The 26916-nt window shown below is 57.5% G+C and overlaps 4 protein-coding genes across 8 annotated transcripts; 3 read left to right on the forward strand and 1 right to left on the reverse strand.

Annotated features, from left to right (window-relative positions):
• The first annotated feature begins 1741 nt into the window (after window positions 1-1741).
• On the forward strand, window positions 1742-7826 carry GLA (galactosidase alpha). 3 transcript variants are annotated; one of them, XM_052813693.1, is made up of 7 exons: window positions 1742-1941; window positions 2279-2453; window positions 2686-2863; window positions 4382-4473; window positions 5407-5568; window positions 6191-6388; window positions 6963-7826. In XM_052813693.1, the coding sequence occupies exons 1-7, from the start codon at window positions 1772-1774 to the stop codon at window positions 7047-7049; spliced, it is 1062 nt and encodes a 353-aa protein (XP_052669653.1). In that variant the 5' UTR covers window positions 1742-1771; the 3' UTR covers window positions 7050-7826. The 3 variants fall into 3 exon arrangements, with proteins under 3 accessions (XP_052669653.1, XP_052669654.1, XP_052669652.1); XM_052813694.1 differs by having other exon boundaries at window positions 1743-1941; window positions 7275-7826; XM_052813692.1 differs by having other exon boundaries at window positions 1744-1941; window positions 6593-7826.
• A 1482-nt stretch (window positions 7827-9308) lies between these two features.
• RPL36A (ribosomal protein L36a) lies at window positions 9309-12158 on the reverse strand. The gene is made up of 5 exons (XM_052813698.1): window positions 12005-12158; window positions 11592-11697; window positions 11278-11345; window positions 9463-9585; window positions 9309-9378 (listed from the first exon to the last, which is right to left on the reverse strand). Exons 1-5 carry the CDS (start codon window positions 12005-12007, stop codon window positions 9358-9360), a joined length of 321 nt encoding a protein of 106 aa, XP_052669658.1. The 5' UTR covers window positions 12008-12158; the 3' UTR covers window positions 9309-9357.
• A 532-nt stretch (window positions 12159-12690) lies between these two features.
• BTK (Bruton tyrosine kinase) lies at window positions 12691-25063 on the forward strand. 3 transcript variants are annotated; one of them, XM_052813687.1, is made up of 20 exons: window positions 12691-12709; window positions 14061-14128; window positions 16108-16290; window positions 16456-16554; window positions 16820-16885; window positions 17461-17542; window positions 19121-19249; window positions 19345-19412; window positions 19946-20127; window positions 20452-20514; window positions 20778-20832; window positions 21139-21221; window positions 21331-21458; window positions 21609-21683; window positions 22040-22211; window positions 22485-22701; window positions 23353-23417; window positions 23904-24022; window positions 24152-24309; window positions 24413-25063. In XM_052813687.1, exons 3-20 carry the CDS (start codon window positions 16150-16152, stop codon window positions 25061-25063), a joined length of 2553 nt encoding a protein of 850 aa, XP_052669647.1. In that variant the 5' UTR covers window positions 12691-12709; window positions 14061-14128; window positions 16108-16149. The 3 variants fall into 3 exon arrangements, with proteins under 3 accessions (XP_052669647.1, XP_052669648.1, XP_052669646.1); XM_052813688.1 differs by lacking the exon at window positions 12691-12709 and having other exon boundaries at window positions 14048-14128; window positions 24445-24641; XM_052813686.1 differs by lacking the exons at window positions 12691-12709; window positions 14061-14128 and adding an exon at window positions 14160-16021.
• TIMM8A (translocase of inner mitochondrial membrane 8A) lies at window positions 25064-26468 on the forward strand. Its single transcript, XM_052813699.1, has 2 exons — window positions 25064-25208; window positions 25617-26468. Exons 1-2 carry the CDS (start codon window positions 25086-25088, stop codon window positions 25776-25778), a joined length of 285 nt encoding a protein of 94 aa, XP_052669659.1. The 5' UTR covers window positions 25064-25085; the 3' UTR covers window positions 25779-26468.
• The last annotated feature ends 448 nt before the right edge of the window (window positions 26469-26916 follow it).

The following is a 26916-nucleotide window of genomic DNA, read 5'->3' on the forward strand; positions in this document are numbered from 1 at the left end:
TTCACTGGATGTGCCAGAGCAGGGATCGGAGGACACCTAGCGAGATGCCTCAATGGCCCCGTACACCAGCGGCACCCAGAACCCAATGCCTTGGTGGCCCCAGCCCTACAGCGGTCCCGCTGCGGCCCGGCATCCTGGTCACCTCCTCCTGCTGTGGTGGGGCCCATGATGAGAGCTCCAGTGGGGCTGCAGGGGCTGGTCCAGCCCTGGGGGAGATGCACAGGGAGAAGAATCAGCTCCTCCTTTCCCATTTCCCACTGTTGCCTTGGCAGTGAGAGCCTCCATGCCTCCCTGACAGGCCAGACATGCTGCCAAAGCTGATACCTCCAGCAGGGTGAGGCCCAGCAGTGCTCACAGCTGCGTGACTCCTGCAAAAACAGGGGTTAAATCTGGGGCTCATCTCAGAGACGTTGACTGGGAGGCAGGTGCCCCTTACAGCCCTCTGGGACCTGCTGACACCAGCATTGCCAGAGGTTCTCATCTCAACCCCCAATCAAGCTGATTTTACTGGTGCAAATGGGGCAATGCCCAGTGACTATGACTTATTCACATGGCTGAACTTGTCTGAAGAGAGACCACAATCTCTGAGTGCAAAGATCTGGATGGGCACAGGCACCCCAGGCAGAGACATGCTGGATCCACCCCCTCAGGGAACCCCACAAGCAGGCAGAGCGGCAGCGAACAGCCTGCCCATACCCTACACTCTGTATTGGCCTCTTGCCAGCGCTGGATCCAGCTCCAGGCTTCACTCTGATCCTTGGATCCCTGCAAGAGAGCCAGTCTCTGCAGAGACCCAGTTCCCCTTCCTTACCTCCTAACCTACAGTACCATAAAGCACCCTGTGCTCACGGTAGAGACCCTGCCAGCTCCTCAGCACAGCTGAGGCACCTGAGAGCCCTGTCCTCCAAACACCCCATGCAGCCAGGACAGGCAGGCCCCAAGATGCTGTCTGAAGAAACGCTGTAACGCCAAACTCCTCTTCCTCCATTGATGTCAGACAAGCTGTCATGGTCAAGGCGTGGTAGTGCTCAAGGTAAGCGAGGCAAAGCGAGGAAGATGAACGCAGCGGTGTGTCTCAGAGGTGTGAGGGAACCCAGGTGGGTTAAGAGGGTAGTGGTGACAGAGGAAAGAGTTCAGGGGGAAGAAGGCACTCCGAGGAGGAAGGTGCCATCAGAGGGTTCATTCAGGAGCTGCTCACGGGAGTGTCTGAGGCAGAGCTGAAGAGTGGAGCCAAAACCAAGCCCCGGGCCCGTGGGGAACAAATCCCCTTCCACAGGACCCTGTGCTCACACGGTCAGCGTTGACACTACGGAGCACGCACAAGCCCACCGCCCCTATGCTCACGGCAGCCCCAAGCCCCCCCCCCGCCCCGGGCAGCTCCGGCGCACCCGAGCCCAGGCACGGTGCCGCGCTGCGGCAGGACCGGGCCCAGCAGCAGGGAAGAGGAACGTGCGTAGGCTCCCATCCCGGGCGCAGCCCTCCTAGCACCTCACGGAGGGCCTCGGCGCAGCAGCCGGGGAAGGCCGGCCTGGCACACGCGTCCCCCGGCGGGCACGGAGCAAGCGACCTCGGAGGAGCCGCAGCCCGGCCGGGCCTCGGCCTCGCCCCCGCCACCCCCCCCCGCTCACGTGACCACCACTCCCACGTGACCGCCCGGAGAGAGGGCGGGCCGCCGTGCGCCCCGCTACTCGCGATTGGCGGAGGGGTGGAGGGCGCCGCGCGGCGATTAGCCGGTGGGACAGCCCATCGTCGCGGCGGCTCGCGTGCGGACATGGCGGCGGCGCGGGGGGCGCTGCGCTGGGTCCTGGCGGCGGCGGCGGCGCTGGCGGCGGCGCTGGCGCTGGACAACGGGCTGGCGCGGACGCCGCCGATGGGCTGGCTGCACTGGGAGCGCTTCCTCTGCGGCACCGACTGCGCCGCCGACCCGCGCCGCTGCGTCAGGTATTGCCGGCGGCGGGAGTGGGGTGGGGGGGGTACCGGCCCCGGGGCAGGCCGGCTGCCGGCACTGGGGGTGTCTGGGCCGGGGACAGCCGGCCCGGCGCGGTGCTCTGCGGCCCGGTCCCGTGGCAGTCGGTGTGCCTTCCCCATGCCAGCGCAGAGAGCCAGGCTCGCCCCCGTGCCGGGGCCGGGGCATTCCCTGCGCTCCCCTGCCGTTTTCGTGCTCACGGCCGGGCCAGCCCCGTGGCGGAAGGGCGGCACGGTTGCCGTGCCGGTGCTAGAAATCGGGCTGCCACGTTCTCCGCTTTCTTTCCTGGTCGTGCCTTCTCCCCCTGCCCAGCGAGCGGCTTTTCGTGGAGATGGCCGACGTGATGGTTGCCGAGGGCTGGAGGGACGCAGGCTATGAGTTCGTCTGCATTGACGACTGCTGGATGGCCCCGACGCGGGATGAACGCGGCAGGCTCCAGGCTGACCCAAAACGGTTCCCCAGCGGAATCCGCAGGCTGGCCGACTATGTGAGTGCCACCCGCCGTGGCGTAGGGCAGTGACGGCAGTCGGGGACCTGACCTGCAGCCATGCTGGGAGCAGGGGAGGAGAAGGAAGGCTGGGGGGGGAACAGCTGCGTAGCTGCTGAGCTAAGGCCCTGCCTGCCGGAGTGGGGTTTTGCATCCCTTGCCGGCCCAGCTCCGTTCCCTGCTGCCTCACAGCTTCCCCATGCCCAGTTCTCTTTTCTGTCTGTAAGCACAGGTCCACTCCAAGGGGCTGAAGCTGGGAATCTACAGCGATGTTGGGAACAAGACGTGTGCTGGCTTCCCTGGCAGTTACAACCACTACGACCTGGACGCCCAAACATTTGCCTCCTGGGGCGTGGACCTGCTGAAGTTCGACGGCTGCAACTCTGGCACACTGGAGCTGCTGGCAGAAGGTAGGTGTGGATTCAAGGCAGCACTGTGCCACGGGGTGGAATATTCTGCAGGCAGCAGCAATGCTAGGCCCAGGGTGGGCTCCAGGGAGTTGCTTTTCCCTGAGCATACTCATTTAAGGGATTTGCTTACAAAAGCAAGTACGGGACTCTGTGCCCAAGGGCAAGGTAGTAAGTGTTGCTGGCCCAAGTGTCTTTCACCTGTTCAGCCTCCTGGAGCTTTCACTGGTGTGCACAGCTTGAAAAAGCAGCTTTCTCACACCAGAGACCTCATCATGCCGAGCACAGAAACACCGACTGTGTACTCTGGGGGCTCTCTGTGCAGACTGCTGCCTCAGCTCTTAATGCAGCAGAGGCTTTGCCTTTCAGCAGTGCCTTTACTGGAGAGCTCAAAGCGTTTCACACACTTGACCCTTAATCCCTTTCGTGAGGCCGTGTCAACGTGCATCAGCTTGAGGCTAGAACAGCTTGTGTCAGCTGTAAAAAGGGAAGTTATCAGGGCTTTTAACAGGAAAAAAATGAAGGGAATTCTGGCATGAAAGTCCTACTGGGGTTTTCATTTTAAAGCACGCCAGTGTAAATCCCATTTCAGAAGTTATTTGTGCACAGGCTGGCAAGTCAGCAGCTGAAAGCTCAGTAGCTCGCTGTGCCGAGAGGGCTTGGCTACAGTCTGTCTGCAAGCACAAGCAAATCCCAGTGCCACAGGAGCAGATTTGTGGGAAGGAACGATGCAACTCAGAAGGTGGTTTTTCTCTTGACTGGGCTCTCACTGCTGGCACAGTCAGCACCACGGTGTTTGGCAGCAGGAGTCTTGCACACAGTCTTAGCTCTGCCTGACAGGGAGAACCTGCCCAAATGACAATCCCATCGAAGCCAGTTGGTGGGGCATATGCCTGCTGCTGCAGCCAGGAGCACAGCTGAACACCATAAGCAACAGCTGAGCTGAAAGCTCTTGTTGGATCATATGTGTAACCCAGATACAATCCAGTTGTATTGAAGCAGTTCCAGGGGAGGGAGCAAACTTTTTGTTCCTTCTCTGCTGATTAAAAGGGACTTAACCGGGCTGTCTGGGGACAAGGACAGGAAAAAACTAGTGCTTTTGCATTCCTGCCCCATCCATATGGTGCAAAGGCCTCATAAGAACATAATCCTGCAACATTACCCAGTGAAGCTGTATCCAGCAGCTTGATAGATACCAACTTGTATTTCCCAGGTGTCTAGAGGAAAAAATGCCATACAGCAAAATTGCAGCCTATTCCCATGGCTTTGTGTACAAAGAGATCAGCAGTCTTGGAGCAATAAGCCTGCCTGTGACCTGTATCAAAGCTGTGAAGAAGCTCAGCTGTCCTTGGGAGGTAGAAGACTGGCTGCAGACTATAAGCTCCCCTGTCTTCCCTGTGGTGTTTCAGCCTCAATAATGTGTTCAGCCTTGACTTCACAAGAGTTGAACCTGCGACATTGGATTAGTTCCTCTGTTTGACCAGGGAGATTGTGTAACCTCTGTCTGTCCTCTTCCTTTAGGTTACAGGCGCATGTCTCTGGCCCTGAACAAGACTGGAAGGAGCATCGTGTACTCTTGTGAGTGGCCTTTCTACTTGAGGCCCCTGCAGCAGGTAAGGAGTTTTTTTCAAGGCTTATCCTGGGGCTGAAAGTGGGAAGAACAGAGAAGCATTAAGACTGCAAAACAGCCTCCCAAGAAACTTGCCACTCTCTGGTCTGAATGAGAACAAGGCTATAAGGTGGGGGAAAACCACTTTTTCCTTTGGAGCCCTGAAGTATACCTGAGGCGAGTCATTACTCTGCTGAAAAGAATTCAGTAGGATCCTGCAGCATGACGGCACAGCCCAGCTGGAGCATGCCAAAGAATACAGCAGCATCCATCTGCTTTCTGTCTCCAAGGAACCAAGCAACAAAACATTGGCAATGCAGACACACAGCTAGTGGATAGTTCGGTGTTATTTCTCTTGGACACAGAGTGCCGCAGACTCAGCCTTACAGTCACCTCTAGGGACCAGGAGAGAGACTTTAGGACAGCCTATTTAATAGGAATTCTCCACATTGTTTACTGACAGATTTCTGCCAGCCAGGGTGCATGACTGACATGTTGCCCTCCACCCATAGCTGGCTTCCCCTGTTCCACCATGACAGGATGGTGCTGTTCCCTCCCACTGGGAGTTAAATGCATTAGTCACCGAAGGGTGTAAACCCAAGAAATGGCAGTAATTACTGGGATGTCACAGTTTAATCCCACCGGCCCCATCACACCTTCAGTAAAATAGCACGCAAAGGAATTTTCTAACAGAGCTAGGTGGCCACAACTATTCCCCCAAGGGAAGCAATAGTATTGTCTGGAGAATGGCAGACTGGAGTTACTGCGCACAAGGCATCCTAGGGAACCAACATGCACTAGATCATCCAGATAGCTGGTGATGGAAGGTGTTACCATAGTTCTCCCCCAAATTATCCCTGATCCAGTCTAGCCTTGTGTACGGTCTTGTTCTTATACAGCCAGGCTCTGTAGTTAATCACACTCATTGTTTTGGCAGCCCAATTACACGGAGATCAAACAGTACTGCAATCACTGGAGGAACTTTTTTGATGTCTATGATTCCTGGAGCAGCATCAAGAGTATCTTGGACTGGACAGCACTTCACCAGGACAGCATTGTGAAGATAGCTGGGCCAGGGGGCTGGAATGATCCTGACATGGCAAGTAGAGCAAGGCCCACCTCCCTTGCAGCACCAGCAACAAATCCTTTCCTTGGCTGTAGGCTGAGAAGGATGGGAAGGGAGAGAACTGGGGGAGAAATGTTGAGGGGAAGGGCTCTGACAGGGACCTAGGATCAGGAACTTGATGAGACGGTCCCTCACTGGAAAGGGAAAGAGAACTACAGCTACAGACAGTACCAAGGAAGCGCTGTCTCTGTGTACTGCAACCTCTACCAGCAGTGCCAGTTCCAAACACAGGTGTGGCAGCAGCAGACAGTCTCCGAAGTGCTGATCTCCCACCACAGGGAAAACCCCTGGATGCCAGGCTGGGTGCCAGCATTGCAAGGAAGGAATAGCTGCATCCAAAAGCAGATTCTTAAACGCTGCCTAGCCGGTTAAGGATCCTTCTTTACTGCCACCAGTGGTTCATCCTAAATTGCCGCACTAGGCATGCCTTGCCTTTCCCAACCAGCTGGTCCTGCTCCTGGCACTCAGGCTATCTAACCAGTCCCCACATAGGGCTCCCACCCTCAGCATCCTGTTATTTACCAGTGCTCAGGTTGGTGACCCAGTTTCTTCTCAGCAGACAGCATTACCAGGCATTTTTGTTTTCTTGTCACAGCTGGTGATTGGAAACTTTGGGCTGAGCTGGGACCAGGCGGTGACTCAGATGGCAATGTGGGCTATTATGGCAGCTCCCCTCTTCATGTCCAACGATCTGCGGCGCATTAGTCCTGAGGCTAAGTGGCTGCTCCAGAACAAAGAGACAATCGCCATCAACCAGGATCCGCTGGGCAAGCAGGGATACCAAATCACCAAGGTATGGCAGGACTGGGCTGGGGGTGCGGTGTGGGGCACAGGCAACCAGCCTCCTCAGAAAGGGGACATATGGGGTACAGAGGAGTGCTCAGGTTTGGGAACAGGAGCCCAGTGAGCCCACTTGTTCCTGAAGTCTACTTAGGCATTAAGACCATCAGTTCTACCTCCCCTAATGTAAGCCACAGGTTTATTTTCTCCTTGGCAGGACAAGAACTTTGAGCTGTGGGAGCGGCCCCTGGCTGGCCAAGCCTATGCCGTGGCAGTGCTGAACCAGCAGGAGATCGGGGGACCCCAGAACTTCACCTTCTCCCTCACCTTCCTTGGCAATGGGCTAGCCTGCAACCCAGCATGCTCCGTCCGGCAGATCCTGCCAGCCAGCAGGGACTGGGGGGTTTACAGCTGGGTCTCCTCCCTGAGTGTGGAGGTGAACCCAACAGGCACTGTGCTGCTGAAAGTAGTGGCACTATAGGAGGCACAATGACAGTCTTTTTGTAAGCCTCAGACTCTGTCTAAACATCTTGTCCCGAGAAGCCTGTCTCCTTCCTCCAAACGGGGTGCCTTTGTTCTCTCCTCAGGCATTTACTACTCGAAGTGCTTCTACGGGGACTTTGAACCTTCAGCCTAATGTGACAAATAACCATCACTCCATCACCAAGAGATAACAGAGAAAGGGGTGCTGCTTCTCTTCCATTTACCCTTTCTCTGGCATCTCAGTGAACTCCTCCAAGGAGCTAGAAGGGCCCCAGCAGGGCAGCAACTCCTGTTAACGCCCACTACCAACCAAAGAAATGCAAAGGCTACATGCAGCATCTGACAGCTCTCCTTGAGCATTTCAGGGACAACAGGGAAACATGCCTTGGCTGGCTGCCTTGCTCTTGCTTTGCCAGGCTGGGGCATACAGTCCAAGACCAAGAAAAGCTGCTCCTACCCCTGCTGAAGAAACCCAACAAATGTCCTCATAGCATGGATGTCTGCTTCCACCTTCTGAACAACTCAGGGACTGGCCTAAATCACTGCACTTCTTAGCAACTGTTTTCTTGACAGCTGCCTGCTTAGTACAAATGTGATTAAGTATCATGGCTTAGGATTCAGCTTTTGAGGGTTTCTCCTTAACCCAAGAGTCTTCCTCCCACCAGTGGCTATCACTTCCCTTTAGATGACAATTCCCTCTCCACCCTTCATGGGGCCACTGGAGTCCGCTTCCTCAGCGAGCTGCCTTCCAGAAATACCTGTGTGCTTTCCACTGCTGGCAGTAGCCTGTAGGTTGAATAACACCGGTCCCTCCAATACAGGGGATGGATACTTGTACATGATGGTTGCGTGATTATTGCATAAGTGATGAAGTATGTTCTCTTCTGACTACTACACAATCAGGATATCCTGATTTGTTCTTATTTCCATGATTGAGCACTGATTAAAACGTCCCTTAAAAAGGCTAAGCTTTTTCTTAGTTCCACTGTGCAGCAGTACAGCATAGTATCTGAAATTAAATCAGGTTTTAGAAAACAGGCCAATTTGTTCCAGTCACTAAGGTCCTGTGAAATTTGTCATGACTACTACAAACAGCGCTCAGTAAAGCTGACACAATGCAGCCATACAGTCCATCTTGCAGGCCAAGGCCAAACCACTGCTGCTAACAGCTTGAGCAGCAGGAGTTTGAAAATGCCAATCACATCAGCCAGTACTGAATAAGCAAAGATACAAATTCTGTTACTGTTCAGTAACTGAGCGCTCTCAGTCCCTATGAAGATGTGCAGAGGCATTTCTCCATCTTCCAGCTCTATTTCCACTACATGAAAGTTACTTTTGAGAGAGCAAGATCCACGTTGCATTCTCAGCACCTGCTGACAGTGGACTTCCTTCTCACAGGCAGCATACTGCTACCTCAAGTGGATGATCCTGTCAAAGCCCAGGGTAGGCTGTCCTGTAACATACCATGCTCTCAGTAGTTGTCCATCAGTCACCGCTCATTTGAAACTTCAGTGCTGTGCTTAGGCTCTTTCTTCTAAGGAAAATTCCAAGAAAGGTGCCAACAGCAGTCGGACACAGGGGGCAGGCAGCTGAGGCCTGTCACACCATCACTTTCAGTGTGACACCATGCAGCTGGAGGAACCATGGGCATGAAGCTGTCCCTCTCCCGTCTCTGAGCTACTGTAACACAGCCACTGCACACAGGTCATAGCTGAGCCGCAGCACATAACCCGCATCTAACATTGTGTGTGATGTTTTATCAGATGAGCCCCTGGTACTGCACCCACTAGCTGCTCCAGGGCCTTTGTTCATGTGCTGCCTCTTAGGGCAGTGCAACGGCTCCCTGTTTGTCAAGAGTGGCCTACAGCCACGTGCAGGGGCTGTTGGGCGGAGTTTGGATTACTCTGGTCCCTACTGTGTTGAAACTATTGCTGGGTGCAAGGAATCTTACCCGCCTCTCCTCTCAGGCAAGGGCTTGGGAGAGGGAAAAAGGCCTAATTGGACACCTCTGCTTTTTTTTTTTTTTCCAATCACTACTTCATCTACCAACAATTAAAATTCACCATAGCATTTCTGAAACGGAACCGCTCTAATGGAGTCATGAACTGTTTTAAATGAAACAAGCTCCAGAAGTTTAGAGGAGGCCCTTTTGCACACAGCCTTCTACCATGGAAGCTCATAAATAAGACTGGAGAAAAGTAGCAACGCAACACTCAGGCAGAGAAGCCACTGGTGCAAAAATCCATCAGAGCCTCAGGCTCTACATATACTAAACCACCTCTTGGTAACACAGTAAGGAGATCCCAGCCATTGGCAAGGTTTTTTCAAAAGCCTTCAGACTACAAACTGTTTACTTACTAAGCAGCTTTGCAAGCAACACCTTCCTCCTGGGTTGATGTACTTGCAAGTCCCACCCCACCAACAAAAGATACACAAAAACAAGCAACAGATCACTTCCAAATACTTTAATATGGTCCATAACAACAAGTAGGATGGAGCTTAGAACTGGATCACCTGGCCCTGTAAGAAGGAAGAGACAGAGCGAGTTTATTCACCACTGAATGTTGCCACCCTTTCTCAGCCACTCACGGTACACAAACCTACCTTTCTCTTCTTGTCTCCTCCCAGTTCAAAGTGCTTGCACCTCTTAATCGCCAGCATCCTCTTGGACCTGCAGTTGGGCTCCACACACTCCAGCCTCAGCACAATCTTCTTGGTGGTCTTAGCCTGGGAGGAACGGAGCAGAGTGTATCAATGAACAAAACATCCACAAGTGGACAAATTGTCACTCTCAGGAAAAGCTTGCTATCTGCACTCCTGAAGATTCAGCAGCTTGTTCTCAGTGTAAAGAAAAGAGTATCAACAGAGTTAGGCTCTCTCCATTAAAAACAAGAGGGCACCTTAAGGACCAGTACACGAGTATAGTGGATCTGTACCTTGACAATAAAGGATGCTGGCAAAAACATTCAGTGGGGCAGGGCTGGTCCCCTGCAAAGATCAGCTACACTGGAAGAAAGTCTGTGCCAGTGAACGCACGAAGGAAGAGGCACTTGTTCAGTGTGGGAGAACAGACTGACAGGGCTCAGAAGTTCAGCAGAAAGCCAGGCAGAAGAAACACCTGAAAGCAGCACAAGTGACAAACTTTCTCTGGAAGGAGCAGCAACATATTCAATGCACACCTGCAGCTACTGAGAAGTTAGATGAAACTCAAAAGACTACAGAGGGAAGAATCCAAAGCTGTGAGGCTACTGTAGCAGCTGGACAGAGTTGTAACCACCAGTTACAGCTTCGGACAATCATCCATATAACGCTGATTGGGAAGAAACAGAAGAGGGGATGGAAGCGTACAGGTGGAGTGCCAACCTGTGAGAGCACTATAGCGCCTTTGGGTACCCTGCTTGCAGAAGCATTTTCTGCAAGGTCTTCCCACTTCCTGGCCGAAAGTCAACTTGAGAAACTGCTGCCTCATTTTTTTCTCCTTGCTGGAAAGCTTCCTGAACATCTCCAGCAGAACACCAGCGCTTTCCAGCAACGAACCAAGCAGCTCTATAAGTGTAACTAAACAGTTCACACAAAAACTATAACAAATCAGCCCATCGAGTTTTGCTTCACTGCTGTAAATACCACAGATTTTGCTCCCTCCCACCCGACTCCTTGGCAGGAGGTACAGAGCAAAAAAATGCTGCAAGTTTGCAGTCCCAGGTACCAGGTACCCGCACTGAAGAGGAAGGATGACAGCAGCAGGTTTCTGCAGCTCATCTGTAACAGAATGCACTGCTGTCCTTCCACTACTCTCAGGAAAGGCCTAATGCAGCAGCTCTCATTTCCTGGCTCGACAATATGGATTTCCCTGGAGACAGTGGACTGCAAGGAAATGATGTCATGTTCTGCGGTACCCCCAGGAGTTGCACACGCTTCACTTCGATCATACCTTTGTCAGTGAAGGCAGCCTCACTACGCAGAGAGCCTCACAAACCCAGCAAAAAGTTTCAGTGATAAACTACTGCCACTTCAAGAACATAAGGAAAGCAAGCGGCAGGCTCCCTTTCCTTTCACCATACTCTTCGCCTTTGGCAAGCAGGGAGGAAAACACTCCTCTCATTAAAAGTATCACTGCCACTAAGACCCTGCTCCCCTACAGCATCAAGGCTCCCTGCAGAACCTGCTCTGCAAACACATCCTACGTCACTTCTCAAAAAAAAAAAGGAGCATCTACATGAGACCAGAGCACCAGGGAAGATGAGCAGATGAGGATGGGGAACTTACACTCCCCAGACAGCACTACCAGCACAGAGCTGCCGTTACACGGCTTGAGCACAGGACCACCACAAGGCTGCAGGAGACTGAAATGTCCCTCTTCAGCTGGGCATGTGGGTTGCCAAAAAAGTTCCAGGTCCTCCTTCCGGGAGCATCACTCACCTTCTTACGGAAGATAGGCTTTGTCTGGCCCCCATAGCCACTCTGCTTCCTATCGTAGCGTCTTTTTCCTATGGGAGGAAAAGGCTCCGTTTAGGCAACAGCTCAAGACATGCTACAAGCGCAAATGGCACTCTTACCAAACTCTGGCAGACTTCAGCCTGCAGCTGCACAACCGATCAGAAGCAATCCCCCCTTCTCCCACAGCCGCGTGCTTAGCCCACAGCCATCACCCTGGCGCAGAGCATGACCACCCGGGCACCATGCAACTTCCCCCGGGCCATGCCCCAGAGCCCCCGGAGGGCACCCATCCCTACCCTGGGCGTAGAGGGAGTCCTTCCCCTTCTTGTACTGGGTGACTTTGTGCGGCTGGTGCTTGCCACATTTCTTGCAGTAGGTCCGACGCGTTTTCGGGACGTTCACCTAGAGGAGCAGGGAAAAGTCAGTCAGCACGGCCAGGAGCCGCGCAGGGAACTGAACAGACGCCACGGCGCGCTCCGGGACCTCCCTCGCCCGGGCGCTGCCAAGCGCAGCCCGGCCGCCCTTCCCCTCCCCCCGGGGAGGCCCTGCCCCACCATCCCGGGCCTAGGGCCTCCCCACGCCGCCCCGACCCGGCCTAGCCAGCGGCGGAACATCCACCGCAGCGGCCGGCGCCTCGGGCGGCCGGCGCGAGCCGCTGCCGGGGCGGATGGCAGCAGATGGAACCAAACCCGCTGCCGCCAACACTCACCATCTTGTCGACCGCCTCCCGAAGAGAAGGGGCGCCCCGGAAGCGGAAGCAGGCGGGAGCGCGGGACCATAGAGAGCGGAAGGGTGCAGGGAGGGCCAGCGGCCCCGTCAGGCAGTGGGCGTGCCGCGCCCCCTCTCAGTGGGAGGAGAGCGGGGCGGCGGCCCCGGGCGGGGGGCGCGGGGCTGCGGAGGAGTGGGGGTGCGGGGGGGGTACGCGGCGGGGGAGTGCCAGGGGTGACTGGGGTAGGGGGTCTGTGGGACGAGCAGGGTGTGGGACGCGGGGAGCGGGGGCAGGCAGCCAGCGGGAACGTGGCGCTGCCCCCTGCCCGCCTCACGGCCCGGACGCCGGCCCCAGCCCCGGCCCTGCGCTGCGGTCCCCGCGTCCCGGCCCCGCACCCCTGGCCCGGTGTCCAGGCCCTCCGTCCTCTCCGTGCGGGGCAGGCCCTGGCTGCGGCCGGAGCCCCGGCGGCCCCACAGAGGTGGCCTGGCTGCCTCCAGGAGGAAACACAGCTGCTGCTTTTGAGTCAGAAACCAAAAAAAGGGGAACCGAAAGGGTGGGGTTGGCCTGCCCCGTCCTTCCGTGCCTCCCTGCCTCCCCGCCACCACAGCCACCCCGACCCGCCGGCCCGGGCCGCTCAGGCGGGCGTGGAGCAGCGGGCACGGCGGGACCCCGGCCAGCCGGCCGGAGCGGTGGCGGGAGGGCTCGGTGAGTGCGCCGGGGCGCGGAGGGCCCAGGGGAGCCCCATCCCGGTACCGCGTGGCGTGGCGTGTCGTGGGGAGAGGCACGGCAGGGAGCACGAGGGTGGCGGTGCCCTGGGCGCCAGCGCGGCCCCGTCGTCGTCGCAGCGTTGGGGGCACGGCAGTGGGAGGCAGGAGCCTCCACGCGGTGGTGCCCGCCTGTGGCCTCGCACCTCTGGTCACCTCCTCAGCAGTGCCGGGGGCTGTGGTGCCTGACGGGGGCCGGAGATCCATCCCTGGCGCAGGCCGCATGCTGCCAAGCAGCGGGTGAGCCGAGCTGGGAAGGCTCAGCCTTGTCCCGCAGCCTGGCCAGCTCTGAGCAGGCGGCATCTGACAGGGGGTGGGACAGCTGCCATGGGGCCACAGTGCTGGGGGCCATGGGGTGCAGCAGAGCAGGGCGGTGGGGTGGTGCGTGGGTGCCAGGGGCTGCAGGGGTGCACTGGGGCAGGGGGTCAGGGTGGTGTATGGGCACCAGGGACCCCAGGGCTGCAGCAGAGCACAGGAACAGGGTGGTTTGTGGGTGCCGGGGACCCCAGGGGTGCTCCAGAGCAGGGGGTTGGGGTGCTGACAGTGCCCTTGACCACTCCTTGCTCGTGCTTTTTGCAGTGGGTGCTGCTGGGGTGCAGCTCTGGGTTTGTTCCCAAGTCTCTCCCATGCAGGAGATTCCCTCCTCTGTCCTTCTTGGCCTTCATTTTTGTCACCCTCCAGGCTGCACCTGAAACACGGGGGCTGTGGAGTTTCTCATTCCCAGACATGCCATCACCCTTCCCATTTACCCTGAGCATGCTAGCCCCCTGCCAGCCCCCCATCAACCAGTGGCGGCACGCAGGCTCAGCTCCTTAGCAGGACACAGGCAGGGGTCAGGGAGCCTGCCTGCAGGGGGGTGGCCCCAGGGCTGCGGTGGGGCACAGCGTCCGGTGGCATGGGGCTAGCGGTGTGTGCAGGGCCAGGCCCGGTGGTGGTGTCAGAGCACGCTTGGCCGAGGTGTGACAGTGGCAGGAAGTCACATTAGCTGGGGGGGACGACACACAGGACATGCTTCCACCCACCCACTCGCCACCTCTGCTGTTACGGCATGGCAGCGATGGCTGGCTGCGGGGGTGAGTCCTGTGAGGCACCTACCACCCCAAAGGACAGGCAGGGACAGAAAGGGGCTGGTGGCAGTGCTGGGGAGAGGGAGGCTGTGCCATGCTGGGGACAAGGAGGCAAGTGCTGATGACAGGGAGGCTGTGCTGGGGACAGGGCTGCTGCGCCATACTGGGGCAGAACAGCCCTCTGAGATGCTCATCGTCCTTTCCTCTCTGGTGGCGCTGTCCCAGAGGACACAGTGAGGACGTGTCCCATCTGCCCGGCACTGCTGGCGGTGACGCAGCTTCTGCGACTCAAGGTAAAGCTTCTGGGGACCCAGCAGTGCAGTTGGAATGGGCTGGAGCCCAGGGCTGCTCTGCTCAGCCCCCGCGTCTGTGCCAGGGGGGGCACTGGGAGCCCTCCTGCTCTTGGGACACAGGACGAGCAGCCACATTTTATAGCTAGGGAAACTAAGGCATGAGGCTACAGGGGCATGCTGGGGTCGCTTTGGGCTCTCCCACCACCCCGCCAGCAGTCTGGGGTCAGTGGCCACCGCAGCTGCCTGCCCTGTGCCCAGCAGGGACCCCAGTTCCCTCCTCCCCAGGCCTGGATCAGGCAGCGGAGGCTGCTGTTTTTTCTAAAAGACTCTGATGGCTCATCTTTTAAGCTTTTTTTTTTTTTTTTTTTAAACCACCCAAACAAGCCAGAAAGGCCTGAGCTGTGAGGGCCACAAGGGGACAGAAGGGGGGACCCTGGGAGGGGGGAACCCTGCTTGTCCCCAGCCTCTCTGTATAGCCACTGCAGTGGGGCAGGGTCAGGATTGCAGCAGCAGGATCTGTGCTGGGAGGGTCTGGGCATTGCCAGTGGATGGGAGGATGCTCCTGTTCCAGGGCTGGGGCATGCCCTGGAGAGAGGCACAGTGGGTGGGACCAGCTCCTGGCATCTTTGGTCCCCAGCTGGCCACTGTTGCGAGTGAGCCAATGCTGCCTCTTCTGTGGGGGGAGTGGATGGGCTGCCCGGCCGGGTTGTGGGGGGCTCAACCCCTGACTCTGGCCCACCTCTGAGCCTCCCCCAGAGGAGACAGGCTGTAGGCAGCAGGGAGGGGAACACCTTCTCCCAGGTTGCTTTCCAAAGCTGTGTTTGTAGAAGAAAAAAGGGAATAAGGTGGAGGTGAAAGGGGAGCAGAGCATGTAGGTTTTCAGGGCAGGAGACGTGGAGGAGGGCTCCAGGGGATGACAGTTCAGCAGTGGCTCCACGTAGCTCATCAGCTGCCTGTTAGGTCCAGCCTGGAGTCAGGTGTTGGTTACAGCCTTCAGAGGAGAAGACCACAGCTCCAGCTGCGTGGCTCTGTGGGGTGCTGGAACTGTCTGGGTGTCACAGGGCCTGGGTGCAGCATGGAGGGGCACAGGGCGAGATGGATGGGCTGCTCCAAGAGATGGGCCAGGGCAGATTTCCAACCCCCTGAAGGCAGGGCAGCAGTGGGATGCGGGGCTCTCATCTGAGCCCTTTCCTCCCCAGACCATCCCAGGAGAGGCTCAGGAGCAGAGCTTCACTGAGGAGGGCTGGGGGAGTATTTAGCCCCTCTGGTTGCTGGCTGGAGGCAGCCCTTTGAGACTGGCCTCTGGCGAGCACTGCTCACAGGGGAGGAAAGGGGGTTGAGCATTATCCCTGCACTCCTGCAGGCTCCATGGACGCGGAGGGCAAGGATGATTTTAGGGCTACTGCTCTTGGCAGCATGGCACTGCAGCTATTGGGGGCCAGGACCTACCCACAATGTTTTAGGGACTGGCCTTCTGCGGCTGTCCCTTGCAGGCTGCCAAGTCAGCATGTCTCCGGCACAGAGTGCCTGTGTTGTGGCAGGAGGAAACAGCCCACACAAACACACACGCACGATGTTGGAGGGGAGGAGGGAGCCTGCTGGGTGTTGCTGCTCAGGCTATGCGCTCCTCCCCAGGGCTACGCTTCTCGCAGCCTCCCTGGCTCCCTCCCTCTCCAGCTGTCTGTGTCTGTCTGTCCGCCTGCAGACCCAGGGGTCCCCTCCAGCATCCAGCGGGAGCCAAAGCTGGCTGGGTGGTGGCTTGGTCTGCAGCCTGGCATTGGAGAGGGGACGTGAGAGGGAGAGGTCACATCGCAAATACCCGACTGACCGGCTGCAGACCTCTGCAGCTGATTCCCCTCGTGGGGGTCCCAGCACCCCTTGGCTGCCCCTCAGGTGTGGGGAGAGTGCACCTGAGCAAGGTCCAGCAGTGCCAGGTTTTTGGCTGAGCAAGCACTGTGTCAGTGTTGTCATGCCCACAGCAACCTGGTGAGCACAGCACGGAGGAGGCCGGCGGGGCCGACATGGCCAGCGTCATCCTGGAGAGCATCTTCTTGAAGCGCTCACAGCAGAAGAAGAAAACATCTCCCCTCAACTTCAAGAAGCGCCTGTTCCTGTTGACGGAGAGCAAGCTGTCCTACTACGAGTATGACTTTGAGCGGGGGGTGAGTCAGCGGCCCTAGGGGCTGTGCCATGGCAGTGCCCAAGGGTCACCAGTTGTCCCTCGCCAGCACCCAGCCCCGGGGGTGGTTGGATGGGAATGGTGGTTGGCTTGAGTCTCCCCGGGTCTGCCCCTTTGCAATCATTCGAACGAACCCCATCTCTTGCAGCGCCGGGGCAGTAAGAAGGGCTCAGTGGACATTGAGAAGATCACCTGTGTGGAGACGGTGGTGCCTGAAAACAACCCTCCCCCCGAGCGGCAGGTCCCGGTGAGAAAGGTCCTGGGGTCCCCATTTGTGTCCCCCTGTCCCCTCGATGGGGAATGAGGGAGAGTTACCCTGCCCTGAGGTGGTGGGAATAGGGGACAGGCCTGCTTGGCATGGGGGGCTCTGCATGCACAGCCCATACCATACCGGGGTCCGGCTTGATGCAGGGCTGGGGGAGCAGGGGGGTGCCAAAGGCTGTGGGTCCCAGGGGAGATGCCAGCAGCCAAGCAGCAGGATGCCAGCGTCCGCCTCTGCCTCTCTCTTCCAGAGAAAAGGAGACGATTACAACATGGAGCAGATCTCAATCATTGAAAGGTTCCCCTACCCCTTCCAGGTGAGTCCTCACTGCACCCCCTTTGCCAGTACGCTGTGCCTGGCTGCAGGGTGCTGGGGGGAGGACCCCAGAGGAACCTGGGGCCAAACACAACATCACTGCCCCAGTGCCAGCTGTCACTCAGCCATTTCGGGAGGCCCTGCTGCCGTCCGCAGTGTGGGGGGCAGGCAGGTGAGCCTCTGCAAGCCCCGAGGCATTGGGCAGCTCTATTTAAGGGGGCTGCTTAGATGGAAACCTGCTTCTGAGCTCTGTCCTGCCCCTTTCAGTCCCCTAGCTGATGCTGGAAGTATGCTGTCTGTTGGCTGCCTGCTCAGCCCCCAGCCCAGCTGCCTGCCCGAGCTGGCACCCAGTGTGGCCCCCTACACACCGAAAGTCAGAGAAGGAAGTGGAAAGTCTCGGGGGAGGGGGCTTATTTATAACTTCTCTGTCATGGTCCCGCGAGCACCGTGCAGGGCTAGCAAACACCAGCACGGCTTGTGCTCTGCACCGGCTGCTTGGGGTGGCCACAAGCCTCGGCTGCCCCTGTCCTCCCTGGAAGACCCCCAGCCAGGGCACTGAGGCATGTGGTCCTGCAGGTGGTATATGACGAAGGGCCCCTCTACGTCTTCTCCCCGACAGAGGAGTTGCGCAAACGCTGGATCCATCAGCTGAAGAGCGGTGAGTTTGGGGGCTCTGCGGCTCCCTCAGAAAGCAAACACAAACAATCGGCTGTGCATGCGGCACGACCTAGAGCACCGGGTTTCCGGGGGCTTGCTATCTCGTGGTTAGGTTATCCTATGTCTACGGATGAGCAAGCGCTGATCAGAAACTTCTCCCGTGATGAGCGCACTCATACGGCCATACCCCCACATGCATGCTCCCTAACATCCCTGAGCTGACACCAGCCACTCCTGCCCAGGGGAGGTGGACGCTCACCTCTGTCGCCCCCTGACTTCTGCAGCACTGCAGCCACCTTGGCTGAGGCTTCTTGCCCTCTCACAAGCCTGCTCCAAATTAGCTCAAGCAGGCTCAGAAGTTATTGAGGGCAAGAGGAAATAGCAGACATGGCCACGCAGCTGTACTGCCATGCAAGGCGAGGGTAGGGCCCCCAGTGCTTTAGGAAACATGACAAAAAGCCTGCTGGAAGTCAGCGAACATCTCTCCCAACCCATCCTGAGCCTCACTCAGTGCTGCTGAGCTAACATTCAGCTGTGTGCGTGCTACCTCCTGGAGCTGAGAGCGTGTTGCAGCAGCAGTGCACAGAGGGACTTGGGTGCTTGCTGTCGGCCACAATCTGCTGGAGCTGCCCATATGTGTCTCTTGGTGCATGTGTATCTTTCTGTGGCTTTGTGCTGGTGGGGCGAGATTAGCTGCTCAAATTGACACAGGGAAGTTTGACCGAGTAGGACGGAAGCAGAGTAGGCTGATAACGGGGAAGTCAGTTATTTCACGAGAGCCCTGCTGCTCTGCGCCGGCAGGCAGCCAGCCCTCTCTCCACTTCCCTGCTATGGGATGGGGGGTGCTGTGGCAGCTGAAGCCAGTGTAAAATCCACAGGGAAAAGGGGAGAGAAAATGCTGGCCTTTCACTGCTGGGATGCCCTCATCCTGCTCCACCAGAGAAGGGGCTCTCTGCACCCTGCAGAGCTGCTGTGGTGCGGTGGTGTTTAGGCACATCCAGTTGTCCCTCTAGGTTGGGGAGAAGTATGAGGAAGCCGGTTAGCACCTGCCTGGCAAGTGAGCGGTTTCCCAGCAAGGGAAGTCTCTGAGCAGGCAGGGGATGATGGCAGTGCCCTGCTTTCCCCATGGAAAAGCCAGGCACACCATGGGCCTCCCTCCTCATTTCTGAAGAAAAGGGTTCAAAAGAGCTGTGAACCATGGGCCTCAGCAGCCTGGGGGATGCTGGATGTTTTGGGGGGCTGGAAGGCCGGTCACAGCAGGACCTGGCCCTCCAAGCATGCTCATGTCCCTTTGCAGAGCTGCTGAAGAGCTTTGATCAGATGTGAGAGGAAAGGCCGGGCCCTCCCCAAGCTAGGGGTTTCGTGGCACAGGGTTTGCAATAGCCACAGCACCAAAACACAAGCGATGATCTGAGGGAAACCTGAGTAGCAGGGCCACATGTGACTGTGTATCAGTAGCACAGCAGAGGGTGAAATGATTTAATGGGGCTGATCATCTGCATTCAGGGAGCAGAGAGCTCTCTGCAGCAGGCTGGGGACACAGCCCTGTGTCACGCACATTTCCCCTCCTCTGCCACAGTGATCCGGTACAACAGCGACCTGGTACAGAAGTATCACCCCTGCTTCTGGATCGACGGCCAGTACCTGTGCTGCTCCCAGACAGCCAAGAATGCCATGGGCTGCCAGATCCTGGAGAGCAGGAACGGCAGTAAGACACTGGGGGCACCCTCCCCAGCCCTTGGGGACCACCGCAGCATGACGCTGGTGATCTTTTCTCACCTTAGTCCCTTTTCTGATCTGAAGGTTTAAAAGTTGGGCGGTCACATCGCAAGACAAAGAAGCCTCTTCCCCCTACTCCTGAGGAGGACCAGGTAGGGGCCAGCATCAGCATGTGGGTTTGCTCCAAGGTGTTTAAGGAAAGGTCTACCTGGGAAAAGCCGACATGTTCAATGACTAACAGGGCACTGCTGAGAGATGTACAGGCCAGGGCTCTGCTCTGGAAAGGGATGTCAAGATGGTGCCCTAAGGGAGGAGGAGCTTGAACCAGGGGATGGAGCTCAAAGGCCTGGAGGAAAGTCAAATGATCTTACCCCTGAGGTAACCCAGGGGGAGCTGGGAGGATAGAGAAGCCCTGATATAGGGTGGAGGAGTCACGGGTTAAGCCAAAAGGTAGAGAGAAAACACTTATCTTTTGTGAGGATGGGTCTCCAAGGAGGAAATGTTGCAATAAAAAGCGCTGGGGAGTGATTGGTCTCCTGGTCTAGATGCATGTGGGAGCTGAGATGAACGCTGCGCCAACCTGGCCTGAGCCCACTGCCCTACCAGGCCTGGGGAGGGTCTTGCCTGGGAAATGGTGTGTCTGCCAGCCTCACTGTGTCCCACGCTCTCCCTTGCTCTGGGGAAGATGGTGATGAAGCCCCTGCCTCCCGAGCCAGCCCCCAACACAGCAGGCGAGATGAAGAAGGTGGTGGCCCTCTACAACTACCTTCCGATGAACGCGCAGGACCTGCAACTGCAGAAGGGCGAGGAGTACTTCATCCTGGAGGAAAGCCACCTGCCCTGGTGGAAAGCCCGTGACAAGAACGGGTAAGAGCTCCTGCTGCCCACGGCACTCGACCCACAATGGTGCCTTCGCCTGATGCCAAGGCACTGGTGGGCAAACACACCTCTTCAGCATTGCAGGGGTTAGGACAGGCTGCCTGCCTGCCTGCAGACTCCTGCATGGGATGGCACATGAGGAGGGTGAGGGAGACTGAAGCAGGCTGTGGTATCAGCCCTCCCCAAGCATGAACCCAAATGGGTTTGTGCCAAGGTTTCTGAGCCCATTTCTACTCAGCCTTCTTGGGACGGGAACCTGCTTTCCCCTTGGCCTCCTCCATCAGTGTGTGACCAGCCCCTTTTCTCCTGCAGGAGGGAAGGATACATACCCAGCAACTATGTCACTGAAACCAGCAATTCCCTGGAGATCTTTGAGTGAGTAAGAGAAGATGCAGGGACATGGCAAGTTGTGCGTGGTCGGAGACTTTTTACATTCAGTTCTGTTAACCTATGCAGCCTGTGAGCCCAGCCTGGCTGGGTCGCTCTCCCTCTTGCACACCCTTTGAGAGCCTCTGGCCCTGTGACAGCCATCCCTGCCCTGCTCCCTGCACTGCCTATCCTGGCTGGGCCAGGGTCAGACCAGGCTGGGGACAGTGGCGGCTGCAGTGATCTCCCTGATGGCTGTGTCCCCGTTCCAGGTGGTACTCAAAGAATATCACTCGGAGCCAAGCGGAGCAACTGCTGAAACAGGAGGTAAGTGTTGACTCCTGAGGCTGTGTTCTTTCTACACACCAGCCCTCCATGGGCTGCTGTCACATTGTGTCCAGCATGGGACCAACCCTGGCTTGCGCTGGCAGGGGAGTGTCATGCCAACAGCCCCAGAAACCATCTCTACCCTCCTGGCAGGCACTTCAGTAGGTGGTCCGCCAGGCAGGGACTGGAAGTAGGACTCCTGACTTACCGCACCCTCTCCAGCCATGCTGTAATCTTCACTCACTTTAAGTCTTGCCTGTTACAGTCGTGCCTCCCCACAACCATCCTGTCCCCTTTTTGTTTTAGGGCAAGGAAGGGGGCTTCATTGTCCGAGACTCCACCAGCAAGACAGGGAAATACACTGTCTCCGTCTACGCCAAGTCCTCTGTGTAAGTGGATCTCAGAATAGCTTGTTCCTACCTCAGAGGGCCCCTCCAGGCACCCCTCACCCTCTGCCTGTCCTCCGCATGCCGCTGACCCCACATAATGTCTCTCCAGAGACCCCCAAGGCACGATCCGCCATTATGTTGTATGCTGCACGCCCCAGAATCAGTATTACCTGGCAGAAAAGCACCTGTTCAACACCATCCCGGAGCTCATCACATACCATCAGCACAACTCTGCCGGTCAGTGTTTGGGAGACAGAGTGAGGCCAGCAGTGTTTTTACTGACATGACAATATCCTCGCCTTCCTGCACTGAAGGCAGGATGCTTGTGTTCCCTGTGGGAATGTGGCGGGTAAGTGTGGTGCGGCAATCTACCTTTTTGTGTTTCAGGGCTCATATCCAGACTGAAGTACCCTGTGTCTCAACATCAGAAAAGTGCTCCTTCCACAGCTGGCCTCGGCTATGGTAAGCTGGCCTGGGCTACCTCACAGTTCCCTGGTTGCAGGGCCCATCTCTACTGGCAGTAACTTTCCGGGGCTGGGACCCTGGCTGTCCCATGGCAGCAGGGCTTACAGCCTTCCTAGGAATCACTTCCCAACACTCACTGGCCCTCTGGTGACAGTACTGACCAAGAGAAACCACAAGCTACTTTGCTCCCCATCCCCTGGGGGAACAAGTCTCAGATTTCGTGGATTTTTGGGGATGTTTTTTTAGGCAGCACATGCTCATGAGCTCTTCTTGGGCTTGCCAGATCAGACGACTGGGAGAATCCTGTAGGGAGGTCACCTGCACTCACATTACGCTCGCACTCTTTGTCCTAGGGTCATGGGAGATTGACCCAAAGGATCTGACCTTCCTGAAGGAACTGGGGACTGGGCAGTTTGGTGTGGTGAAGTACGGGAAATGGAGAGGCCAGTACGACGTTGCTATCAAGATGATCAGGGAGGGTTCCATGTCAGAGGATGAGTTTATCGATGAAGCCAAAGTCATGATGTAAGTGGTGAGCAGCCTGCAGGTCAGTGCTGGATATGCCTCGCCAGAATGGCTGCATTCCTGGGTGGTGTGGAGGGGCAGTCTCAGGCACCCTCACACTCTGCAAAATGCATTTGAGAACCTACTGCCTTTGTGCTGATTCCCTGGTGAGCTTTTCCACCGTCATCTGGGCCAGAAGCACCTTCCCTTCCCAAACTCTCTTTATTCACAGATGCTTTTTTTGCTGCTTGGCCTTCAAGATGCTTAGAATTGCCCTTCTTGTCCCCAACACAGGAACCTGTCTCATGAGAAGCTGGTGCAGCTATATGGGGTCTGCACCAAGCAGCGTCCCATCTTCATCATCACAGAGTACATGGCCAACGGCTGCCTCCTGAACTTCCTGAGGGAAACTCGGCAGCGGTTCCAGCCTGCTGAGCTGCTGGAGATGTGCAAGGATGTCTGTGAAGCTATGGAGTACCTGGAATCCAAGCAGTTCCTGCACCGAGACCTGGTAGGGCTGTGGCTGAAGGACACATCTCCAGCTCAGCGACAGCCACAGCATGTCCTAGACAGGGTCCAGCTAGTTCATCAGCATGAGGAGAGGCAGCTCGACAGCCTTCTCTGCAGAACATCCCTTTAAGCTTCCCTGCCCACCTGAGCATGGGTGGGATGCTCTGAAGTCACTGCTCTGCAGTAAGTTAGCAGAGATTGCAGAAAGGGCAGGACTAGGTAGTTTTCCAGGGGATGGGAAATGCATTTGTGGCTAAGGCAGGGTTTGCGTTAGGCAGCATTGCTGACTCAGACATGAAAAGGGACCTCTCAACCCCCATGAAAAGCTGAGCCTGCAGTTTGTCAGGCCTTAGGCTGCCATTGCCAGCTTGCAGTCCTGCTAGGTGCCATACCTGATCTCCTGCTGGTGCTGCTGTGTTCAGGCAAAATCCCACCAGGGAAGTTGCTCCTCTGTAGATAAACAGGATGCCTGGAGGCCTCTCTTGCTATCTTTGCTGAGGACTTTGTAGGTTGCCCCAATCCAGGTGAACCTGCAGGACAAAGTGAGGCAAAATGTTAAGTGGGTGGGGGCGAGATGAAGTTCCAGATGGTACAGGGGAATGGGAGAGGCAGGAGCAGGTAGGCGTGACTGTCTCCCTCTCTCCATTCACAGGCTGCTCGCAACTGTTTGGTGAACGACCAAGGAATTGTGAAAGTATCAGATTTTGGCCTTTCCAGGTCTGGTAGATAGTCTGTGTCACCGTCCTGCCCAATCCCCCATCTCCTCCTTCAGTCTATTCTACACTTTAGTCTTTCTCCCCACCATCCTCCAGCTCTGCTTTTCCTCCATCTTCTCCTGTCTTTCTGCTTCATCTATCTGGCTTAACCTTCTGCCTCTCCACTTTCCACCATCCCTTTCTTATTTCCCCTGTCCCCCTCTCTTTGCTGCTTCTTTCCCCCACCTCTAGTCTCCTGGCTGCAGCTTTCTCTCCACATCTGTCCAAATTTGCTGTGCTTCTGTGTCACCGTATCCCTTTCCCAATCTTGACTAACATACGCTTGTTTGCAAAGGGACATTTCTGCCTGTTGAAGCCCATGCGGAGTGCAACCTCTGGTCACTCTGAGAGCTGTCGATTTCTTTTGGGCTTGGTTGGTTGCATGGAGGAATGGAGGAATGAAAGGTGAAATCCAAGACAGGCACCCTGATCCGGTTATCTGCTGCAGGTATGTTCTAGATGATGAGTATACAAGCTCCATGGGGTCAAAGTTTCCAGTGCGATGGTCTCCCCCTGAAGTGCTTCTGTACAGCAAGTTCAGCAGCAAGTCTGATGTCTGGGCTTTTGGTAAGAACATGGCATTAATGACTCGGGGGTCAGGAAGAGAGGGTGCCCCAACAGCGAGCTCCTCTGCTGGTTAGCTTCAGGCACAGGCGCTCCCATGCCACGAACTGTACCTGCTGTTTCCTGTAACAGGCGTTCTGATGTGGGAAGTTTACTCTCTGGGAAAGATGCCTTACGAGAGGTTTAACAACAGCGAGACGACAGAGCATGTCATCCAAGGCCTGCGCCTCTACCGGCCGCAGCAGGCCTCAGAGCGGGTCTATGCCATCATGTACAGCTGCTGGCATGAGGTGAGTTGCTCTTGCCCTTCGTGATCACCCCCAGCTGCCCTGGGGGGCCTGACACGGCTCTGCAGCTCCCCCGGGGTGCGGGGAGCAGTGGGGTGGCCGGCAGGCTCCAGCAGGGCCCCCCCTCTTGCATGGCAGAAGGCCGAGGAGCGCCCCACCTTCACGGCACTGCTGGGCAGCATCCGGGACATCACGGACGAGGAGCCCTGACCCCAGGCTGGGCCGGCCCGGCCCGGCCCGGCCCGCTGACCCCTGCCTGGTGCCGGTGGCTGCTACTACCGGGCTGGTGCTGCCGCACCACCCGCCGGGACTGACCTGCGCACCGGACGGTACCTCAGCACCGCTGTCACGGACACGGCACTGGCCGCACCCCCGGGGCAAGCAGGGGCCTGAGGGGCCGCCACGCCGCAGCCCCCGTCACCGGCAGCGTCCCTCACAGCCAAGGACAGAGGCGGGGCCCCTGACGGCCGCGGCCCAGGCCGGCCCCGGTGCCGACCCAGCCCCGCCGGGCTCCGCAGGCGGCGGCGGCGGGCCGGGCCTGTGCACAATAAACGGTTCCCGACGCCGACGCCTCCCTGGCTGTCGCCGCGCCCCGGCACCGCCGCGCCCCCCGCTCCGCCCCGCCGGCAGGGGGCGCGCGGCCAGCGGGCGAGCATGCGCAGTGCGCGCGGAAGGGGCGGGCGCTGGGCGGGAGGCGCGCATGCGCGGCGGCGGCGCGGCGCGGCACGTGAAGGTCGCGGCGCGGCGGTGCCGGTAATACTGGTAGCAGCGGTAGCGGGATGGACGCGCCGTCCGCCGCCGGGCTGGGCGGCGCCGACCCCCAGCTCCAGCGCTTCATCGAGGTGGAGACGCAGAAGCAGCGCTTCCAGCAGCTGGTGCACCAGATGACCGAGCTCTGCTGGGTACGGGCGGCCCGCGAGTGGCGGGCGGGGCCGCCGGCTCCGGTGACCGGGGCGGCGGGTCGCGGTGGTGGGACAGGCGGGCTGGAACGTCGCGTTGACCCTTGCCCCTGGGGGGAGGAGGGAGATGGGGACAAAATGGAGGCGCCGTGGGAGCAGTCGCAGCCCCGGTGAGCCCGGGGGAGGCTCTCGCGGGGGGGGGGGCGGGGGGGGGGCTCCGGGGGAACGGGCCGGGAAGAGCCCTGGACGGGGCGGGGCGGGAGCTGTATGCGCCCGAGAGGATGAGGTTCCCGTGGGGGGATGACACCGGTGTGCCCGAGGGTTGGAGAAGGCCAGGAGGCAGGGCCCCGGTGTGCCAGGGGGGTCGGGCCGCGGCGCCCCCGGGGCCAACGGGTCCCCCGCTGTGTGCAGGAGAAGTGCATGGACAAGCCGGGTCCGAAGCTGGACAGCCGGGCCGAGACGTGCTTCGTGAACTGCGTGGAGCGCTTCATCGATACCAGCCAGTTCATCCTGAACCGGCTGGAGCAGACACAGAAGTCCAAGTCGGCCTTCTCAGAGAGCCTGTCTGACTGAGCGGGACCCGTGCCCCGGGGGACACCGGCCAGCCCCCCACGAGGCCAGGCCCTCTGCCATGCCAGTTCCTGGTCACTCTGACACCCAAGTGAGCCAGGATGAGCTCTGGGGTTTAGGATTTAATTAAATGCCAGTCTCGGGGAAGTTGCAGCCAGATGAGAGCCCATGACAGAGGCAGAGTCGCTCCTCCTGGGGGTGACGTGCTGCCCCTGGCCCCACAGGCCAGCAGCCATCTTTGTGCTGGGACTGGGACTTCGGGGCTGCCAATGCTACGCAGGGAGTGTTTGGAATGCACCCGCTCAGCTGAATGGAGGGGTGTCGATGCTTGCGTCGGGGTGCTCCCAGCGCTGACACAAATCTCACTCAGCTCTAGGCGAGGTCAGCCTGCGAATGCTGCCTTAAACGGTGCTGCACAAAACGAACCCTCCTGGGTGGATGTGAACAAGCCCTGCAGGTGCCATCGCTGTGCAGTCCGGTACAGGTACCCTTAGCAAGAAGAGCTTGTTGGGCACGCTGTTCATCCCAGGCAGTCTCACTACTGGAACATATTTTCAGGCTTCCACAGGTAAATCATTCACGTGGCCAAGTGACAAATTTTCAGATTGCAGCACAACTCTGTCAATACTGACTTGCTCCATTAACTGCTTTCCCCTGGTCAATGTAATAAATATTAACTGGGTCAATTTTTAACATGAGGTTCTTCTTTGTTCAGGTGGATGACCACTGAGAATTGAAAATCTGGCCTTCTCGTCACTCCCCCTCCTTCCCAGTGATCCTGTTTATTGCAAAATTAGTAGGGAGGGGGCATAATTGTCTTCTGGCTAGAAGGTCTACTCTGAAGTCTGATTTGTTGCTCAGTTTGGTCCCATAAATCAAACTTGTTTCTGGGAGAGGCTGTGGCTTTTCCTCCTCTTCCCCAAAGGGTTAACAGTTCCTGCTGCCCTGTCAAGGCGTAGTTTCTTTAGAGAGACTAAATGCAGGAAATAAGTAACCAGCTACTTTATAATGTCATGCACCTTTACCTGTGGAGATCACTGGAGGGAGGCCTATGGCTGTGTATTCTGGACCTCTGCCCCCAGGACACAGAGGAGCTTCTAACTGGAAAAACAACAAATTACTGATCCGCCCTCTGGACAGG

Source organism: Harpia harpyja, chromosome 18 (assembly GCF_026419915.1).
Source record: "Harpia harpyja isolate bHarHar1 chromosome 18, bHarHar1 primary haplotype, whole genome shotgun sequence".
Classification (NCBI taxonomy): domain Eukaryota; kingdom Metazoa; phylum Chordata; class Aves; order Accipitriformes; family Accipitridae; genus Harpia; species Harpia harpyja.

Bases quoted from the DNA above. Each gene is read 5' to 3' on its own strand.
- GLA (XM_052813692.1), top strand. From the start codon at position 1,772: ATGGCGGCGGCGCGGGGGGCGCTGCGCTGGGTCCTGGCGGCGGCGGCG. The intron at 2,864-4,381 runs GTAGGTGTGGAT...CTCTTCCTTTAG, and splicing joins ACTGGAGCTGCTGGCAGAAG to GTTACAGGCGCATGTCTCTG. The intron at 6,389-6,592 runs GTATGGCAGGAC...TCTCCTTGGCAG, and splicing joins AGGGATACCAAATCACCAAG to GACAAGAACTTTGAGCTGTG.
- RPL36A (XM_052813698.1), bottom strand. The intron at 11,346-11,591 runs GTAGGGATGGGT...TTCCTCCCATAG, and splicing joins GGACTCCCTCTACGCCCAGG to GAAAAAGACGCTACGATAGG. The intron at 9,379-9,462 runs GTAGGTTTGTGT...TCCTTCTTACAG, and splicing joins GAGGAGACAAGAAGAGAAAG to GGCCAGGTGATCCAGTTCTA.
- BTK (XM_052813687.1), top strand. From the start codon at position 16,150: ATGGCCAGCGTCATCCTGGAGAGCATCTTCTTGAAGCGCTCACAGCAG. The intron at 21,459-21,608 runs GTCAGTGTTTGG...TTTGTGTTTCAG, and splicing joins CCATCAGCACAACTCTGCCG to GGCTCATATCCAGACTGAAG. The intron at 23,418-23,903 runs GTCTGGTAGATA...TATCTGCTGCAG, and splicing joins TCAGATTTTGGCCTTTCCAG to GTATGTTCTAGATGATGAGT.
- TIMM8A (XM_052813699.1), top strand. From the start codon at position 25,086: ATGGACGCGCCGTCCGCCGCCGGGCTGGGCGGCGCCGACCCCCAGCTC. The intron at 25,209-25,616 runs GTACGGGCGGCC...CGCTGTGTGCAG, and splicing joins AGATGACCGAGCTCTGCTGG to GAGAAGTGCATGGACAAGCC.